The sequence below is a fragment of the Garra rufa genome, chromosome 18 (assembly GCF_049309525.1).
Source record: "Garra rufa chromosome 18, GarRuf1.0, whole genome shotgun sequence".
In the NCBI taxonomy this organism is placed as follows: domain Eukaryota; kingdom Metazoa; phylum Chordata; class Actinopteri; order Cypriniformes; family Cyprinidae; genus Garra; species Garra rufa.
In genome coordinates this window covers 18543660-18561666 of record NC_133378.1, presented here as the reverse complement: position 1 = coordinate 18561666, position 18007 = coordinate 18543660, and the positions used below count along the sequence as shown (strand labels likewise).

General features: G+C 37.1%; 2 protein-coding genes across 2 annotated transcripts; one reads left to right on the top strand and one right to left on the bottom strand.

The window, feature by feature from the left end:
• Positions 1-4036: 4036 nt before the first annotated feature.
• pm20d1.2 (peptidase M20 domain containing 1, tandem duplicate 2) lies at positions 4037-14062 on the top strand. Its single transcript, XM_073823325.1, has 13 exons — positions 4037-4304; positions 4521-4607; positions 4926-5161; positions 5241-5327; positions 5396-5529; positions 5620-5739; positions 8429-8504; positions 8605-8666; positions 11394-11472; positions 11547-11618; positions 11926-12091; positions 12190-12289; positions 12361-14062. The coding sequence occupies exons 1-13, from the start codon at positions 4085-4087 to the stop codon at positions 12488-12490; spliced, it is 1569 nt and encodes a 522-aa protein (XP_073679426.1). The 5' UTR covers positions 4037-4084; the 3' UTR covers positions 12491-14062.
• Positions 14063-16441: 2379 nt separating this feature from the next.
• LOC141291656 (fish-egg lectin-like) lies at positions 16442-17794 on the bottom strand. Its single transcript, XM_073823812.1, has 5 exons — positions 17728-17794; positions 17398-17625; positions 17012-17223; positions 16689-16816; positions 16442-16586 (listed from the first exon to the last, which is right to left on the bottom strand). Exons 1-5 carry the CDS (start codon positions 17783-17785, stop codon positions 16442-16444), a joined length of 771 nt encoding a protein of 256 aa, XP_073679913.1. The 5' UTR covers positions 17786-17794.
• Between the last annotated feature and the right edge of the window lie 213 nt (positions 17795-18007).

Genomic DNA, 18007 nt, shown 5'->3' with positions numbered 1-18007 from the left:
TCCTGCACTTTATTTGGTTTTTCCAGCATCATCTTCATATTTGAGCGCTTTCCAAAAGTGACTATGATTTTAAGATCCATCTTTTCACACTGAGAACAATTAAGGAACTCATACATAACTACTACAAAAGATGAAAACATATTCTGATGCTTAAGAAGGCAACACAATGCATTAAGAGCCAGGGGGTGTAAACTTTTGAACAGGATGATGTGTACATTTTTCTCATTTTGTTTATAGATTTTTTTTCCATTTATTATTGCACTTCAGAAGCTACATTAATATTTACATGTCTCCAAGAAGACAATACAAGTATAATTTACCCTGATCATCCAATTCAAAAAGTTTACACCCCCAGCTTTTACTGCATTATGTTGCTTTCTTGAGAAACAATGAATGTTTTAATCTTTTGCAATAGTTCTGTATCTGAGTCCCTCAGTTGTTCTTGGTGTGAAAAGATGGATCTCACATCAGACAGTCATTGTTGGAAAGGATTCAGATATGCAGACGCTGCTGAAACATCAAAGAATGTGCAGGAGCTGGAAGATTTTTCTGAAGAACAGCAGGCAGATGACCTGCTTAGTAAAACAAGAACAACTATCACAAAACATAAAGACAGCTGTGGATCAACAAGGAAACTGGTTACTATTTTGTCTTGTGGAGTATATATAAACATCTGTTATGTGAAATAGCTTATTCAGGACAGTACTAAATAAAAAAATAGCATGCAATTTTCATGATCCCTCTTATTTTGTTAAAATGACAAACATTTTGCATATTCTGCACAACTGTGTGTGTGTGTGTGTGTGTGTGTGTGTGTGTGTGTGTGTGTGTGTGTGTGTGTGTGTGTGTGTGTGTGTGTGTGTGTGTATGTATATATATATATATATATATATATATATATATACACAGTCGTGGCCAAAAGTTTTGAGAATTACATAAATATTGGAAATTGGAAAAGTTGCTGCTTAAGTTTTTATAATAGCAATTTGCATATACTCCAGAATGTTATGAAGAGTGATCAGATGAATTGCATAGTCCTTCTTTGCCATGAAAATGAACTTAATCTCGAAAAAAAAAAAACTTTCCACTGCATTGTTAAGAAGGCTTCAGGGTGTCCAAGAAAGTCCAGCAAGCGCCAGATCGTCTCCTAAAGAGGATTCAGCTGCGGGATCGGAGTGCCACCAGTGCAGAGCTTGCTCAGGAATGGCAGCAGGCAGGTGTGAGCGCATCTGCACGCACAGTGAAGCCAAGACTTTTGGAAGATGGCCTGGTGTCACGAAGGGCAGCAAAGAAGTCACTTCTCTCCAAAAAAAAAAAAAACATCAGGGACAGATTGATCTTCTGCAAAAAGTATGGTGAATGGACTGCTGAGGACTGGGGCAAAGTCATATTCTCCAATGAAGCCTCTTTCCGATTGTTTGGGGCATCTGGAAAAAGGCTTGTCCGGAGAAGAAAAGGTGAGCGCTACCATCAGTCCTGTGTCATGCCAACAGTAAAGCATCCTGAGACCATTCATGTGTGGGGTTGCTTCTCATCCAAGGGAGTGGGCTCACTCACAATTTTGCCCAAAAACACAGCCATGAATAAAGAATGGTACCAAAACACCCTCCAACAGCAACTTCTTCCAACAATCCAACAACAGTTTGGTCAAGAACAATGCATTTTCCAACACGATGGAGCACCGTGCCATAAGGCAAAAGTGATAACTAAGTGGCTCGGGGACCAAAATTGAGAAAATTTAATCCCATTGAGAACTTGTGGTCAATCCTCAAGAGGCGGGTGGACAAACAAAAACCCACTAATTCTGACAAACTCCAAGAAGTGATTATGAAAGAATGGGTTGCTATCAGTCAGGATTTGGCCCAGAAGTTGATTGAGAGCATGCCTAGTCGAATTGTAGAGGTCCTGAAAAAGAAGGGCCAACACTGCAAATACTGACTCTTTGCATAAATGTCATGTAATTGTCGATAAAAGCCTTTGAAACGTATGAAGTGCTTGTAATTATATTTCAGTACATCACAGAAACAACTGAAACAAAAATCTAAAAGCAGTTTAGCAGCAAACTTTGTAAAAACTAATATTTGTGTCATTCTCAAAACTATATATATAGGTATGTGCCAAAAAATTAGAAAATCGAGGGAAAGTCAATTTATTTCATTAATTTGTTTCAAATAGTGAAACTTGAAATTTCACTAGATTTTTCATAGTTTCACTTTTTCCTCGGATGGGATCATTACAACCACATCTGGGATCGTTTAAAGCCGCATTTTGGAAATTCAAACTAGGGGCACCATAGAAATCCACTATATTGAGAACAATCCTGAAATATTTGCCTCAAAAAACATAATTTCTTTACGACTGAAGAAAGAAAGACATGAGCATTTTGGATGACAAGGTACATGAGTACATTATATGTAAATTTTTGTTCTGGAAGTGAACTTCTCCTTTTAAAAAAATGTAAGGACGTTGTCTCCACATTTGACCAACAATGACTGATTGCAGAACAGCAGAACCATACGTCACAGCAGTCACACGGCAGCAGCAGGCTCAGCCGGTTGTGGGCGGAGTCTCCTGCTGCGGCCCAATCAGGTCCCAATTCGCAAACTATCCGTCTTAAATACTATTTGCAAATAGAATTAGTATGTCCCAAATCGTAGTATGTTTAAAGTATTCCAAAGATTTCCAGATGGTCTACTACTTAACTTAAGAATACGATATGCGGATCAATGCGCACTCTAACTGCTATTATATTGCCCACATCACATTACGCGGTGAACAAGGATTCGATTAGAACTACAAACACGCATAAAAAGTATAAACTACAAACATGGCGGATACGCGCGACCAACGGACGGAGTAGAGAAAGGGGTTTAAGTTATAAATAATCAATGTGTAACCTGAAAATAATAATAATAATAATAATATTATTATGTGTGTGTGTGTGTGTGTGTGTGTGTGTGTGTGTGTGTGTGTTATCCACGTTATATTTCATGTGCAGCAAATAAGTTCTTTGTGTGCAGCAACATAATGAACTTTTAGAATGGCAGAAACAAATGATGAGAGTCTGCTGGCCAAAGAGTCACTTTGAATTTAAGGATGATATGGACATTTTCCATGTTTCCACTACATCAAGAGTGTGTGGACAAAACATGCCTCAGGATTAACTGCATGTTTAAAGAGTTTTGATTTATTTTTTAAGGTTTAACCTAATTAAGTTGAGTAATGTGTGGTTATGATTGCTGTCAAATGTGTACCTTCTGTGCTATAACTTTAGTTTAATTTTGTAATTTTTTTTTTTTTTTGGAAAATCCAGTTAATGATGCGTATAGTGTATAGTACATGGTATTATGTACTAAAAACTGGTTAATACTGAAATGATTAAATAAAAAATATATAGTTTAACTATATAAATAAAAACGTTCTATTGCTCAGGTTTTGTTTTGTTTTTTGTTTAAGGTTTGTACTCAGTTTATACTGTTTATCTTTTAAGACAACAAAAATTTTACACACGTATATATAATTTAAATAGGCGCGATTAAATGCATATATAATTTAAACAGGTGCGAACACACACATATATTATAAATATGTATAGACATATTTTTTTCAATTAAAAACTTTAACTTTAAATTAAATACTGACTTAACATTAACAGCTTTGAAACACTTCACAAAGATAAGTAGTGCAATTTCTGGTGTTTATCATTAATTGTATTATTTTATTATTTATTTTTTCAAATAACATACAACACGTTATAAAGAAACAACATTAAAAAAAGAAAAGGAAAACAAAAAAATATAAGTTGATCATTATTTTCACACACTTTCGATCTGAGACGGAGACTCCGCCCACTACCGGCTGAGCCTGCTGCCGCGGCGCTGCTGCCGTGTGACTGCTGTGACGTATGGTTCTGCTGTTCTGCAATCGGCCCTATCTCCATTTGAGAACACCACCGAAAACCACATGCGATTCTAATCCACAGCAGCAGAGGTCGCTCATGCTGCGTCATCGGTGAGTTATGAACCTGGTTGATAAACATACGTACTCTGGCCATGAAATTACTGTCTTTCGCACTTCCTGAAACATGACAGGCCATAGCGCTCAGTGGAAATGTTTTAAGTTTCTCAAAGTGCTGCTGTTTAGTGTCATATTTTCGATTACTGTTTTGTTTCTTGTTGCGACAGTTAGGACGTTCACGTTTGATGCGGACGCAGGGCTTCTGCTGGGAAAATGGGAAAATACAACAGCCATTTCTCTTCATTTAAGTCCAGAACAGAGAACGAATCAGCTGGCAAATTTCAAAGGTAACAAACAACGAAGAAATATGTTTGTTTATGTTTATGTCGCGACTGTTAACCCAGTTTGACATGCAGCTCATCACGTGACGTGAATAGATGGATCAGGAAGACTCATACAGTTGCATGCAGTTAACGAAGATAAAGGATGTGCTGTCAACATGCGTAAAGTGTTGCTGAAGATATTACAAATGTTGTAATGTCTTGTTTTCACCTCTTTAATAGCGGCCATTCAGATTCCCACTGTGTCATTTACTGAGACAAATCTCAACAGGAGCGCGCTGCGCGAGTTTGACACGCTGCTGAGGAAGGGTGAGACATGCGTTACACAACAGATATATTTTATATACAAAATATTTTAATTAACGTTACTGTAAGAACCAATTTTAATAACCAAAAACATAATTAGCTGTGTCCGAGTTTTGAGTTCAGTCAGTTCTGTTACCACTGGGTCTTCCTCATTACAAAAATTGTACACATGATGTGACATAATGTGGACCTTGCAGCATGAAAAAAACCTCATGTTCAGTTGTTTCACAAAATTTAGTTTGGACAGCCTTTGACAAGTATAATTTAGGCTAAAAATGCAACCAATTGTTAAGCTCTTTAATATTTATTATTCTTTCTCAGTCTTTCCAAACGTCTTCTCATCCAGCTTGGTCCATCATGAGATGGTTGAAAACTACAGTCACCTGTTCACGGTACCAGGAAGCGAGCCTGATCTAGAGCCGTACATGCTTTTGGCACACATTGATGTAGTGCCGGCCGATGAGGCGGATGGATGGGAGGCTCCACCTTTCTCTGCACAAGAGCTCAATGGCTTTATTTATGGACGAGGAACCATAGACAATAAACAGTCTGTGATGGTACAGTGAATCAGCACTGCATTGTTTTTCACTGATCTGTTCAGGCCAACCAGATGCTAACTGTAATGATGTTTTGAAGGGGATCCTTCAAGCTTTGGAATACCTGCTGGAACGAGGTTACACTCCTCGGAGAACCTTCTACATTGGTTTGGGTCACGATGAGGAGGTGAGTTGCCTAGTAGTAGCTTAATTTAGAATACTTTTTTCAATGCACTTATTTATTGGTTTTGTCAGGTGAATGGTTTACATGGGGCAGTCAATATCGTGAAGCTCCTGAAGAGTCGTGGGGTGAAGCTCCAGTATGTTTTAGATGAAGGCCTGGCAGTGCTGGATGGTGTCATAAGTGGCCTGGATGGACCTGCTGCACTGTGAGACTGTTATTCTGAGCATTTCTATTAGCAGTGCCATTTAATAATTCAATTAAAGTGTAATATTTGCCCCCTGTGTGTGTTTTGTAGAATAGGTATCAGTGAGAAAGGTCAAGCAACAGTAAAGCTAAGCGTCAGCAGAGCTCCAGGGCATTCATCCATGCCGCCGAGAGAGAGCACCATTGGCATCTTGGCGTCAGCTGTCAAAAGGCAAGTGGAAACCCCTAAAGCACTTTATTATTGTAAAACAATTGGAAAAATGTAAAGATGGATTTAAGTTATTCTCAAAACAGCTGTATGACAAGAGTATTGGACTGAGGGAAATGTATTTAAAGGGATAGTTCACCCAAAAATAATTACTCACCCTCATGTTGTTCTAAACCCGTAAGACCTTTGTTCCTCTTTAGAACACAAATTAAAATATTTTTGATGAAATCCGAGAGCTTTCTGACTCTGCATAGAGAGCAATGTAACTAAAATGTTCCCAGGCCCAGAAAGGTAGTAAGGACATCATTAAAATAGTCCATGTGACATCAGTGGTTCAACCTTAATTTTATGAAGCTATGAGAATACTGTATGGGCACAAAGAAAAAAAAGGCTTTATTTAACAATTCTTCTCCTCCAAATCACATCTTCCGCCATTATGATTAAAGTTGTTTATTTGGTTTTCTTTGCATGCAAACTTGTAGCTTCTTGTAGCTTTATAAAATTAAGGTTGAACCACTGATGTCACATGGACTATTTTACCGATGTCCTTACTACCCTTCTGGGTCTGGGAACAGTTCAGTTGTGTCAGACAGCTCTTGGATTTCATAAAAGATATCTTGATTTGTGTTCTGAACATTTAATGAAGGTCTTAAAGGAACACTCCACTTTTTTTGGAAATAGGCTCATTCTCCAACTCCCCCCGAGTTAATAAGTTGAGTTTTACTGTTTTGAAATTCATTCAGCCGTTCTCCTGTTCTGGCGATATCACTTTTAGCATAGCTTAGCATAAATCATTGAATCCTATTAGACCAGTAGCATCACGTTCAAAAATGACCAACGAGTTTCGATATTTGTCCTATTTAAAACTTGACTCTTCTGTAGTTATATCGCGTACTAAGATCAGCGGAAATGTAAAGATACGGTTTTCTAGGCCGATAAGATTAGGAACTACACTCCCATTCCGGCGTAATAGTCAAGGAAGTTTGCTGCCGTAACATGGCCGAAGCAGGCGCAGTAATACCACACAGCACATGTGCAAATGTTTACTTCCGTCAACATATCCAACGTGCATGCACAGCACAGACAGCGTTCCTCGCCATGGAGACATTTGTGAGAGACGATTTAGAAGATATTTACTTTGGTGCAGATCCTAAACCGTATCAATTTGAACCAGAATTCACTGAAGCTAAGGTTTTGGTACGCGAAAGACAAGAAAGTGTGTCTGAACTGCCTGGGACAGAAGGGATGAGGAGAGCAGATTCGCGCTGGTGGGGCTTGCCAACCCATGCCAACTAAAAGTGAGTGCCTGTGTTGTCGCGAGTGGGACCAGGTATTGCCATCGATGGCAAGGGTGGATCTACCTGATGAGGAAGTGTCAGGTCGCAACATCCGAGGACTTGGATGCAATGCTGCATCCTGCAATAGTCGATTTTTTTTCCGGTTTGACAAAATAAACTAGAAAAAACGTCACACGCCGAGTGGACCTAATGGCCAGCTGTCGCAAGAGTAAGTTATTCCTGCTACATTATATAATATAAAGATTTTAAATGCATACTGTCAGTTTGCATTTTCAGGCTTACATTCATGATGTACACTTTTTACTCAAAACTGACTTTAAAACACCACCGACTGTTCGCAATAACTTTCTTTTGCAATCACACATGGAATTTGGTCATAGCAAATACTACGCCAACTGTTCGCCCAAACCTAGTCGTCAGGGGTTGCATTTCACAGGTAACGTTAGCAATTAATCATGTTTCACTTACAGCCGTGGGCGATGCTCCTTGTTGTCCTGTCTGTAACGTTAGTTTGAAGATGGTTGGGATCGCCGTGTCCTTTAGACGCCGTGCTGTAGTATCGGTAAAACTATCCAAATAGTCATCTGGTTCAAAATCCTCGGAGCAAACACGCCATTTCTTGATCGTTTCTAACGGTGTTTTGAGATCTATGTTCAGAGCAGCCAGCCATTGATTCATTAGTCGAAATTGCTTTTTTTTTCGTGGGAATTCTATGAAAGATGGTAGTAGATTACGTCTTCGACTTACTATCACAGCCCCTTACAATGCACATAACCATAGCTAATCACACACAGGTAAATCCAGCCACTAACAATTTACCAGCTGCAACTCTGACAGCTGCAACAACCGGAATTACACAAACTTAGCACCGGTCACATTGGAAGTTACCTAGCTGGGATCTAATTTCAGGCGCTGTGTGATATTAATGCGCCTGCTTCGGCCATGTTACGGCAGCAAACTTCCTTGACTATTACGCCGGAATGGGAGTGTAGTTCCTAATCTTATCAGCCTAGAAAACCGCTGCTTTACATTTCTGCTGGTCTTAGTACACGATATAAATACAGAAGAGTCAAGTTTTAAATAGGACAAATATCGAAACTCGTTGGTCATTTTTGAACGCGATGCTACTGGTCTAATAGGATTCAATGATTTATGCTAAGCTATGCTAAAAGTGATATCGCCAGAACAGGAGAACGGCTGAATGCATTTCAAAACGGTAAAAATCAACTTATTAACACGGGGGGAGCTGGAGAATTAGCCTATTTCCAAAAAAAGTGGAGTGTTCCTTTAAGGGTTTGGATCAACATGAGGGTGAGTAATTAATGCCACAATTTTCATTTTTAGGTGAACTAACCCTTTTAAGCTATATTGTACTTTGTAATATCTTTTTCCAGATTGGAGGAAAATCCAATGCCCAGGCTGTTTGGTTATGGTCCTGAGCGTGGCACATTTGAACACCTGGCCCATAAGGTAAAACGCTACAAGTTGAGGGTTTTACAGGCCACAATTGATGAAATACCGACCTGCTTTATGTATACGTGAAAACCATTTCTCTTATTTTCTTTTGTAGTTTGGTTTGCCTCTCAGATTCATCATGTCTAATCTGTGGCTCTTCTCTCCACTACTCGGCAGGTAGTTCATATTGGTTACCTTAATGCTCACTACAGTAACTAAGTATATTTTATACAGGATTCCACATTAAAAGCTTTTCGGACCTCCAAAAACAATTTAATAATATTTATGGGATTTTTTTTTCCTTCCTGTGATTGTCATCACTAAGGGCCATATAATTTCCACAATGCGAAAAGAATCGTCAGAGGAGTAGCGGACAGTCAAAAAAACAGAATTTGAATGAATTAATCAAAAGTAGGTCATTACACGTAATAAAAATGATGATGTGGAGCAGTATCTGTAAACATTAAGCTGCAAAAAGACTATTTATATACGAATCCTGCATAATCTGCAGGTCTCTTTGTGCATGAATGACACAAACACAGTTTCTATTGCTACACCCTACTGAAGCGCGCATGAGGCTTGCGTTGATTTCAGCATCTGTCTTACCAAATGAGGAGATAAATACATTAACAATGGTTTGAGAATCACTTCTTGAGCATTTTACAGTTTCATTTAAGTAAACCTTGTGTAACCCAGATCGCTGAAGAGATTCTGTTGATGTAAGGAGAGAGAAAAAAAAAATATATATAAGGACTAACACTTGTGAATATATTTATATATATATATATACACATAAAACAGTTATTTTATTAATATCTGTGGGGAAAGAAAAAAAAATAGAAAGTTTAAGATTCTAAGAGAAAATGCATAAACTAAAATCATAAAACTCATTTAGAAAAGTTATCCTATTTAGCAAGACGAAGATTGGTTCAATTCAACGAGTGGGAGTTAGCCCCGCCTTAAAAGGTGGTTTCAGGGCAAGGGTGATGCAACACTTTTGACGAGACAGCGAAGCGGCTAGTTCGAGTCAGAGAAACTGCTGGTGCGATCCTAAAGAAAGAAACAAGAGAATTAGAACGAACAAACCAAGAGTTAAATCAGAGAAACAATTGACAGACTTTTAGATTAAAGTGCGAATTGAGTTTGATCAGTCAAACTTTACGAGTGAATGTGTTATTGATTGCTACGAAGAGAATACATATCCAAAGTTGGGAGTTTTGTTCTTCATACCCGAGAATTGAGTTCTCTTGGTTGGGTCTTTTCTTTCTTCCCTTTTCCTTTTGTTTCTTCTTCTTTTCTACTTTTTGTCATTTCTGAGTCGGATGCTGCACATTTCCTGGACACCTGATGATTTTGAAGAAGAGTTGTATGTGAATTGTCCCTGCTTGCTTCACATCGGAAACACCGTTGCGAGCGGGAACTGGCGAGCCAATTGCCCATATAAGGAAGGACCGAGCTTGTGAATCAAGGAACGAACAGAGTGGTATGATTGAGCACACATCTGAATTGAACTGTGTTGATCTGAGATACATTGCGGAAGAAGGATCTCGTGGGAGCGGCATTCGAACTGGAACTGAGAATTAGTGTGTGTATATATATATAAAGAGGAATCTGAATTATATTGAGACTGCTAATTAGGCTGTAATTTGACCTGTAATTTTATTTTCTCTACTGTTATTTTTTTCCCTTTCAAGTTTTATTGTATTTCATTTCATTTTTTTATATTTTATTTATTTATTTTTCTTGGAGAACGAGAGTAAAAAGGGTATTTTTAAAGGATTATCATTTGGAAGGATTGTATTTGAATTTAAAACGTATACTTAACCTAAATGAGCCAATTAGAAACGAACTGAATAAATAGGTAAACAACTAAATTATATACATATATTAATAGAATAAGGGTCAATTAAATTTATTAGCTTGAAACTAAATAGGTAATAAAAAACAATAATAATTATAAATTAAATAGGAAATATAAATAAGGGCTATAATAAGGTTACATTTAATTGTTCCACGGCAAATTCTTGCTGTTCTCCTGGTCATTATATATATATATATATATATTTGTTTTTTTTTCCTTTCCCTCCTGTGTGATGTGATGCTTCATTATTCAAATTCCTTAAATACATCATACTAAATTTTCTAACGCAACGAGTGTTTGTCACAAATTCTTTCTCCCCTTGCTGTTGACGCAGTCTCTTGAGCGAACCTGGTCTTCTGATCACTGGTCCAAATTTTGAAGCGGTGCACTTCACGCTCACCTGCATATTTCACTGTTTGTAAGTGAGGGTTGCACTGTCGCCGCGACGCAGGTTACACTTGCTTCATATTATATACACTTAAAAATTGAAAGGGTATTAACAGCAACCCGTCAAAATAAAAGTTCGGTTTAACTTGAAGATGTTGTGCCAGAAACATAACTATTGTTTAGTAGATTGTATGTAATACTAACTACAGATTCTACTAAAATTATTACAACTTTTGTTTATTTTTTTTAAGGAATGATTACACAATATTTCTTCTATGTTTTAATTTTAATAGTAAATCCCTGTTGTCTGCCAAAATTAAGTGAATATTTTGTGCCTTAATTTAATAACCAGAAAAATTCAAATACAAAACAAAGTATTTGTAAAGAAAAAAATCATAAGGCTATTATGGAAAATAAATAAAAGTTGTTTTTATGTATTTAAATAAGCATGCCAAAAAAAACATAAGGTATAAAAATAAACATGTAATATTATTATTTTAATGTGTTATCTTAATTATGAACAAACAGTTTTACAGTTTACTGCACTTTGTTATTCTTCTCGTCATTTCCCTATATCGGATAATGAACCGTAAGTCTCGTACATTCACAGAAAACAGCTTACTTCGGGTTACTTACATTGTGCTTTTCATATGCAGGGTGTTGGAGAGAAAACCTGACACAAACGCTTTTGTGAGGACCACGACTGCAGTCACAATGTTTAACTCGGGTGTAAAGGTGGGCTTCTCTTTTTTGTTGTACTTCACTAAGTAGCAAGAGTGGAGATCTGATTATTTCTGTTTCTCTGACAGATTAACATAATCCCGTCATACGCTGAAGCTTTTGTCAATTTCCGCATCCACTCAGCCCAAACACTGCAGGAGGTGAGAGGTCACACTGTAGCCACAACAATGACTCATTCAGTCCAGCCTATAATTCTGATAGCTCAACTATTAACTTTTGCTCTTCACACCTTCTATAGTGTTTCTCAAAAATCACTTGATTAATAAATGATTAACTCTAGAGGGGTACCTGTTTTGACTTTCTTTTTTCGGTGGTACACAAATATAGTTTCAAAAATGTTTCTGTGTCTAAACAATGAAAGTCTAGTGTTGTTTGTGAGTACAATGTTTAGAATCAAAACCCTTTCCTTCGAACCATTTCGTAGTTTAATCGTATGTCTTCTTTTAGGTTCTGGAGTTGGTTGAGTCAACTGTATCAGATGAGCGTGTGAAGGTAGAGCTGGTCAATGGATTCGACCCACTGCCCATCAGCTCCTATGGTGAGCAGGCGTTTGGCTTCCAGATCATAAAGAAAACTGTGAAGAGCATGTTTCCTCAGCTCACGGTAGCCCCAGGTACGTCAAGTGATGCATTTCTGCTCAAGCACCTCTTACATACATCATTGACTTGTGAAGAGCCACTTCTAGCTGCTCTATGATTTCCTCTCTCACAGGTATCTGTGTTGGCAACACTGACAGCCGTCACTACAAGGACATCACCCAAGATGCATATCGCTTTGCTCCATCATGGTTCAAACCAGGTGATCCTCAGAGGTAAGACAGGAAAAATGCTCTTTGTACTCATGCTTGTGTTTTATGATTAAACACTGATGTTCCTCCTTTAGATTTCATGGTGTGAATGAGAGAATCTCCATTCAGAACTATGAAGAGATCATCCTGTTCTACTTCCAGCTCATCCAGAATAATGACATCAGGAAGTTGCCGCCACCTCACAGTAGCCAGCATGAGCTGTAATTGGTGGGATGTTACTTACACTGATCTTGACACTGAAGTTTTAATTCACTGAATGTTTTGCCTTACTGTTTCCATGGCAATGCGTCATGTATACGGCAGCCACAATAGCTAGGTGTGTTCAGAGCCTTTGAGAAACATCTGGGTGTGTTCGACTTGAACCACGGCTATAGGCAGCAGTCAACGAGATCAGCCGGTTGCAGTCAGGGAAGGAGTTAACTTTTTTGTCCTCTGGGGAACGTGTCTTCAAAAAATGTGATATTTGGGCAAAAAGAAAATTTATCATTTAAACAAAATAAAAATGTGCACATCCTCATTCTGTTCAAAAGTTTTCATCCCAGCTCTTAATGCATTGTTTTTTTCCTTCTAAAGCATCAGTGAGCATTTGATTCTTCTGTAATAGTTGTATTAGTCCCTCAGTTATCTTCAGTGTGAAAAGATGGATCTCAAAATCATAGTCATTGTTGGAAAGGGTTCAAATACACAAAAGTGCTGGAAAACCAAAAAATCTGTGGGACCTGAAGGTCTTTTCTGAAAAACAGCAGTCAGTTTAACTGTTCAGAACAAACAAGGAACTCATAGAAAATTATCAGTAAACAAAAAACACAGCTGTGGATCATTCATGTAACAACACAGTATTAAGAATCAAGTGTATGTAAAGTTTTGAACAGGGTAATTTTTTATAAATTCAAGTATTATTTTCTCTTGTGAACTATATATAATCGTCTTTTTTGTGAAATATCTTACTCTGGTCAGTGCTGAAGTACCCAAGTACCTCTTATTTTGGTGAAATAATTAACGTTTTGCAGATTCTGCAAGGTGTATGTAAACTTTTGACTTAAACTGTACTTGGCACCCTGACTTCAAAGTAATGTTTTTTGTCATTGTATTTGCCAGTTAGTCTAGCAGTATTACTAAGTTTGTTAGCTGAATGACAAAGCAACCCTGACCATGACCAAAAACACACCATGAAGCATTATTAAGCACTGTTAAAATTCATATGAGGTCCTTAGAAACTACACTGAAAAAGAAAACAAGCTAGCTATGTGAATAAATCAGACAAAATGGGCATTATGATAATAAATGATGGTTAATGAGTGATGAATAGTTTTCAAGATAAAATGAATTTTCAGTCGTTTTGAGTGTCACTTATTGCATTTTTGACAGTGTTTGTGGGTGCAGAGGACTTGACTGAGCTAGTTAACTATTTCTAACTTTGCATTGTCAGACATGCTGCTTAGGTGTTTTGGACTAAGTTTCTGAGAGAGTCATCTTAAACAGCTAATCAAATGCTCTATCTGTAGTTACTTTTAAAGTGTTTCTATTCATTCTGAATTTCTGAAGGTATAGGTTAGCACTGTTGCATCTTCAAAGCTCGCATAATAGGCCAATAGATAAGCGTTAGATTAAAGTGATTTATTATGACTGGCTCTGTAAACATTTACCTCTGGATATCAGTTGTAGCTCAACACAAAGGTATTGTCATTGGTTGTTTGAATGTTACTTTGAATTCTTAATCAAGGTCAATTAAATTTTTCATTTAAAGTTTAAATTAATAAATTGTTTTAATACAAACATGGATGAGTGTTCTTGTTTTTTTTAATAAATATTCAAACATTGAAAAAATTGAGTATTATCCACTGATCAACAAGTTATGAAAAACAAGCATATTATTAATTAATTTTTAATGTTTAAGCATATTAACATATTCCGATAAAGTTGTTTTCTTGATAATTCTACATTGTTAGCATGATGCCATTCTAAAGTTCTGTTGTGTCTTTTTTTATATATATTAAAGTGGCCGTGATATACTCTAATAAAAAACTAGATTAAACCCCCAAAATGTAATGTCAAGCGTAATTAATTCTAATGCATTTAATTCTTAAAGGAAATTCAACTCACCCTCATGTTGTTTCACAAATTTGAAGACTTCAAAACACAAATGACAATAGTTATATATAATATTTATACAGTATTATACTTGTATATAATAAGTCAAATCTTGAGAGATTTCTGTCCCTCCTGTAACAGGGCTGACGAGACGGGAAGCGGGCGCACCCATATGCAAGCTTTTATTTAAAGGCATGGTCATAACAGGCAAAATCAAACACAGGCTAACAGATATAGTACAGGCAAGACATGAGAGTAATCTAGGGATAGGCGAGGTTCGATCAGCGGCAAACGTAATCAGAATGGGCAAGGCAAAAGGGGAATCCAAATAGACAGTCCAAAGATTAATTGAGGGGCGAACAGAGCAAAAATCAGCAAGACGAAGAGTAATCCAAACAGGTGTAAATTCCAGGGCAGGCTGCAGACTAGACTTGAAGAGAAAACCAGGCAGGAAGCACTATTTGTTCATGCAGCTACACAGACATGAACAAACCAGGCTTCAGTATTCAGAGTAAACAGGAGTTTCCCTATAGCATACAATGCAAATCTCATTCCCTTATCTTAAGGAACCGAGGTTAAGTTTCTCACACCCTTGTGATTTCTCAGATCAAGGACCAATTTTCAGTTTTTTCAGCAATAATTTCTTGCAAATGTCGTTGTTATTCTTGTGTCGTGTATGTATTGTTTAGGCTCTGCTCTTTAGTTCTTGTCAAATTTTGAGGGATCTGAGGATTCTCAATAGAAATTTGTGTAAGTGTGTGCAACTTTAAGGGTAAAAACAATGTCTTAATTTTAACTTTTTATTGTACACCTTTTTTCATATTTCTGAATGTATATACTCAGTTAAATCATTTCATGAGATTCACGCTTTTCCTGTAATTCGAAGATAAAAGAATGTCCCTATTTCAAGGACTTTGTCACAGGATGATGTTAAGCAGGAGTTTTTTTTTATTGTTTGTACTTTGGGATTTTTAGTTGTTTTATTTCAGATTAAGTCTAACAAATATGCACACCATTTTTATTATAAGTTCATCATGTTTCCTGCAGTTCACCTGATTTTTAGCTCTTGGTGTAATAGAAAAGTTAGTTCATAGCTATTATGTCAGACAAAACGCAGTGTTAATTTGTTCTGGACATTAATACATATTTTTGACAGGATCTGCTAAAGAAACTAGAACCAACATCCCTAATATGTCAGCAGAATCTAACACAGTATTATGTATTAACATCTAAAAAATGCAGACTTAAATAGGCTATATGTAACTTTCTGAAATTTAAACTCACGACTGACACCTGTGGCCAAAAAACGGAACTGCTCTTCCTTTCTGCTCGCTCTCGTACGTATACACTTGACAATTCATCCGCTGCAAAGAAGTCAACATTATGTTTACAGAGGTAAGAACAGTCAAATACATATTGTTGGAGAAACTAAATTTGTTTGCAATATATATGACTAGCGGTGGTGGCAGAGTGATCTGAAACGTTTAACATGAACGCGCTTGACATCACATCTGCAGACAGCACGCGAAAAATCCGACCCGACAGAAAATAGGATACAGGCTTATAGGTGCACCCACTGTGAGCTGACAAGGTGTCAGTATGCTCATCAGGAGATGTTTGAGTCATAAATGGTCAAATAAAAAGGCTATTGTTACATTTATTTTGGGGGGGAAAAAAAAAAAAAAGTTACATATAGCCCCTTTAAGTACATTAAAAATTAGACAAACATGTATTCTTCTGGGCCTGCTTGTAACAATTCTAATCAGACAGAAACTATTTGAATAAACGTCAGATATTTTTAATAGAATACATTTCTATGGTGGTGCTGTGCATCACTTGAAACTTCTCCACAGAATCAGCGAACCGAATGATACACAAAAGAAACACTGATGAGATTCTTGCTGTTAAACCAAAGCATTATGGAAGTAACAAAGACAGAAGGAAATACATCAAGCTTTCTGTTATCATTTTCCTTTTATTATAACTTTGATTATAGTTACTTCGACAGATTGCTCAGATTTCTTTTAATGACTGAGCTCCTCTGTTGCTGCAGAGCAACACAGATTATAAAGTACATTTACGGATGGAGCCGTCAACACACACGACCCACAGCACACCCAGGTCAAAGCTCACATGCTTGTGGCCATTGGGACAGGCAACCATTGAGAGCCAGTCTGTCCCAGAGGGGTTGGAGCGGGTGACGCCAATTCTGCAAAAGACAATAAGTGTTTCTTGAATGCTGCGTTTGGTTTAATCATTAAATGCATCGTTTTGTTCATTAAACTTGTAATATAAGACTGTTCAGGCTCACCTTTGGAATAAGCTCCCTTGATAGTTGACACCAAAGACACTGCCATCAGTTCCTACTTCAATCATGGACAGAAGTCCTCCAATATTCATGAAGTTGCCAGACCCAGAACAGACATTATTAGACACATCCTGCATTAGACCAAAAGAAAGACATCAGGAAAATCTTTCTGCAGCTTTCATTGTGCTTATTGCTTCATATTTGTCATTAAAAAAAAAATAAATAAAAAAAATAAATAAATAAAAACACTTGCAAGAGATCTTTACTGTTAAAAACGGCATATTAAACTTGTTCTCCAACTCTTGTATTAAACGGTGTGCGATTACCTTCATGATGAAGACTTGGTCATTGCTGTTCACTCCCCAACAGCTGTATGGACCACAGCTGTAGTACTTCAGCTTTCCATTCAGTAAAACCCAAGGAGTAGTGCTGGATGGCAATTTGTTGTTAGCATCCATATTTAAACAGAATATGTCATCATTCATATTGACACCTGCAATGATCTGATCACCTCCAGCATCCACCTGTTTGAGACGCCCTTTTAAAAAAAAATAAAAAAAATAAAGGAGGAATCATTAGTTTAATAGGAACCATAAACAATAAGTGGATTTCCTCAGGATTGTTGCTCAAATACTTCAATAATAAAACATGTAAATTCATAACTGGGTAAACTTGTTATTGATGTATATTTGCTCTCTGTAATCCTCTTCACCTGGAAATTGAACAGAGGAACCACTCTGAAGCTTGAAGATGTGGTTTGTTGAATTCACCCCCAACCAACCAGCAGGACCAACACTGAAGTGTTTTAGAGACAAATTGACTCTTATGAAGATATTTTCGAGCAGGTAAAACGGTTGATTAAGATCATTTACTCCAACCACGAATCCTGATCCAGCATCTATCTGCTTCAGGTTACCGCTCATCACGGTACAATCTAAAGCTGTGAAAACACGGTATAATAATTAAAATAATCAGTGACTGCAAATACAGAGACTTCTAAATATTAATAAAACATTCTCCTTAAAACTACAACAACGTTTACCCAGAGTGTGAAGAAACTGGCAGCTGAAGAGTATCAAGATGCTTGGGTAAACCTTCATTGCTCCACAACACAGTCAGTGGTTTGACCTACTCAGAACTAGAATTCATTTATGAAAGTGTATTTAACTGATGTTTTATTAACAAAGTTCGGGTGGAGCACGTTCAGATAATAAACCTGATTAAACACAAGAGGAGCACAATCAGAAATCAACCTAATTACCAGGTGTGTGTAGGTTTGCAACTTTTGCCATTATATCATAGACTTAACATTTTCGGTTATT